General features: G+C 38.4%; 1 protein-coding gene across 1 annotated transcript; it reads left to right on the top strand.

Annotated features, from left to right (window-relative positions):
* Positions 1 to 2,721: 2,721 nt before the first annotated feature.
* On the top strand, positions 2,722 to 2,991 carry LOC118888974 (40S ribosomal protein S21-like). Its single transcript, XM_036840494.1, has one exon. It carries the CDS (start codon positions 2,722 to 2,724, stop codon positions 2,989 to 2,991), a length of 270 nt encoding a protein of 89 aa, XP_036696389.1.
* The last annotated feature ends 284 nt before the right edge of the window (positions 2,992 to 3,275 follow it).

Here is a 3,275-nt window from a genome sequence, read left to right as displayed (position 1 = left end):
CCTGATACCAAAACCAGACAAAGATGTCACAAAGAAAGAAAACTACAGGCCAGTATCACTGATGAACGTAGATGCAAAAATCCTCAACAAAATACTAGCAAACAGAATCCAACAGCATATTAAAAGGATCATACACCATGATCTGGTGGGGTTTACCCCAGGAATGCAAGGATTCTTCAATATATGCAAATCAATCAATGTAATAAACCATATTAACAAACTGAAGAACAAAAACCATATGATCATCTCGATAGATGCAGAAAAAGCTTTTGACAAAATTCAACACCCATTTATGATAAAAAACCCTCCAGAAAATAGGCACAGAGGGAACTTACCTCTACATAAAGAAGGCCATATATAACAAACCCACAGCCAACATCATTCTCAATGGTGAAAAACTGAAACCATTTCCTCTAAGATCAGGAACAAGACAAGGTTGCCCACTCTCACCACTATTATTCAACATAGTTTTGGAAGTTTTAGCCACAGCAACCAGAGAAGAAAAAGATATAAAAGGAATCCAAATCAGAAAAGAAGTATAAAAAAAAAAAAAAAAAAAGAAAAGAAGTAAAGCTGTCACTGTTTGCAGATGACATGATACTATACACAGAGAATCCTAAAGATGCTACCAGAACACTACTAGAGCTAATCAATGAATTTGGTAAAGTAGCAGGATACAAAATTAATGCACAGAAATCTCTTGCATTCCTATACACTAATGATGAAAAATCTGAAAGACAAATTAAGGAAACACTCCCATTTACCACTGCAACAAAAAGAATAAAATACCTAGGAATAAACCTACCTAAGGAGAAAAAAGACCTGTATGAAGAAAACTATAAGACATTGAATAAAGAAATTAAAGATGATACAAACAGATGGAGAGATATACTATGTTTTTGGATTGGAAGATTCAACATTGTGAAAATGACCATACTACCCAGAGCAACCTACAGATTCAGTGCAACCCTTATCAAACTACCAATGGCATTTTTCACAGAACTAGAACAAAAAATTTCACAATTTGTATGGAAACACAAAAGACCCCAAATAGCCAAAGCAATCTTGAGAAAGAAAAAACGGAGCTGGAGGAATCAGGCTCCCAGACTTCAGACTATACTACAAAGCTACAGTAATCAAGACAGTATGGTACTGGCACAAAAACAGAAATATAGATAAATAGAACAGGATAGAAAGCCCAGAGATAAACCCACGCACATATGGTCACCTTATTTTTGATAAAGGAGCCAAGCGAATACAATGGAGACAAGACAGCCTCTTCAATAAGTGGTGCTGGGAAAACTGGACAGCTACATGTAAAAGAATGAAATAAGAATACTTCCTAACACCATACACAAAAATAAATGCAAAATGGATTAAAGACCTAAATGTAAGGCCAGACACTATAAAACTCTTAGAGGAAAACATAGGCAGAGCACTCTAAGATATAAATCACAGCAAGATCCTTTTTGACCCCCCTCCTAGAGAAATGGAAATAAAAACAAGAATAAACAAATGGGACCTAGGGAAACTTAAAAGCTTTTGCACAGCAAAGGAAACCATAAACAAGACGAAAAGACAACTCTCAGAATGGGAGAAAACAGTTGCAAACGAAGCAACTGACAGAGGATTAATCTCCAAAATATACAAGCAGCTCATGCAGCTCAATATCAAAAAAAAACAAACAACCGAATCCCAAAATGGGCAGAAGACCTAAATAGACATTTCTCCAAAGAAGATATACAGATTGCCAACAAACACATGAAAGGATACTCAACATCACTAATCATTAGAGAAATGAAAATCAAAACTACAATGAGGTATCACCTCACACCGGTCAGAATGGCCATCATCAAAAAATCTACAAACAATAAATGCTGGAGAGGGTGTGGAGAAAAGGGAACCCTCTTGCACTGTTGGTGGGAATGTAAATTGATACAGCCACTATGGAGAACAGTATGGAGGTTCCTTAAAAAACTAAAAATGGAACGACCATATGACCCAGCAATCCTACTACTGGGCATACACCCTGAGAAAACCATAATTCAAAAAGACTCATGTACCACAATGTTCATTGCAGCTCTATTTAGAATAGCCAGGACATGGAAGCAACCTAAGTGTCCATCGACAGGTGAATGGATAAAGAAGACGTGGCACATATATACAATGGAATATTAATCAGCCATAAAAAGAAATGAAATTGAGTTATTTGTAGTGAGGTGGATGGACCTAGAGACTGTCACACAGAGTGAAGTAAGTCAGAAAGAGAAAAATAAATAACACATATATATGGAATCTAAAAAAGAAAAAAAAAAGGGTTCTGAAGAACCTATAGGCAGGACAGGAATAAAGACGCAGATGTAGAGAATGGACTTGAGGACCCAGGGAGGGGGAAGGGGAAGCTGGGGCGAAGGGAGAGAGTGGCATGGACATATATATACTACCAAATGTAAACTAGATAGCTAGTGGGAAGCAGCCGCATAGCACAGGGAGATCAGCTCGGTGCTTTGTGACCACCTAGAGGGGTGGGATAGGGAGGGTGGAAGGGAGACGCAAGAGGGAGGAGATATGGGGATATATGTATATGTATAGCTGATTCACTTTGTTATAAAGCAGAAACTAACACACCATTGCAAAGCAGTTATACTCCAATAAAGATGTTAAAAAAAAATTGCTTTCTGTGTTCGCGTCCACTGTGGTGCCACCAGCCGTGCCCTCAACATGCAAAACGACGATTTCGTGGACCTGTACGCACCGCACAACCGCATCATCGGCTCCAAGGACCATGCGTCCATCCAGACAAATTTGGCCAAGGTTGACAAGGTGACAGCCAGGTTCAACGGCCAGTTTAAAACCTACTCTATCTGCAGGGCCATTCACAGGATGGGTGAGTCAGAAGACTCCATTCTCCAACTGGCCAAGGCCGACGGCATCTCTCAAAGAACTTCTGAATGGAGAGGATCACAGATGTGGAATATTTTTCATAAATAAATAGTGAACCCCCCCAAATTAAGTTAATATATCAAAACACAACTCTAGAAAGTTGTATTCCCTAACAATGACTAAAATTTATTGACTGCTTTCCATATATATACAGCTTTCCATATATCAGGCACTGGTAAATGAAACCAATACACATAGTGAGATGTTTACATTAATTCATTTAATCCATATCATTGCTTTACGGGATAGGTATTCCTGTTGTCCTCTTTTATAGGAGAAGAAAAGTGAGGCCCAGAGAGGTTAAATAAGTTATGCAAGCACTCACAGCTCTT

This window comes from Balaenoptera musculus, chromosome X, assembly GCF_009873245.2.
Source record: "Balaenoptera musculus isolate JJ_BM4_2016_0621 chromosome X, mBalMus1.pri.v3, whole genome shotgun sequence".
In the NCBI taxonomy this organism is placed as follows: Eukaryota; Metazoa; Chordata; class Mammalia; order Artiodactyla; family Balaenopteridae; genus Balaenoptera; species Balaenoptera musculus.
Note: the sequence above shows the minus strand (reverse complement) of the source record. Positions and strands in the feature narration are given on the sequence as shown.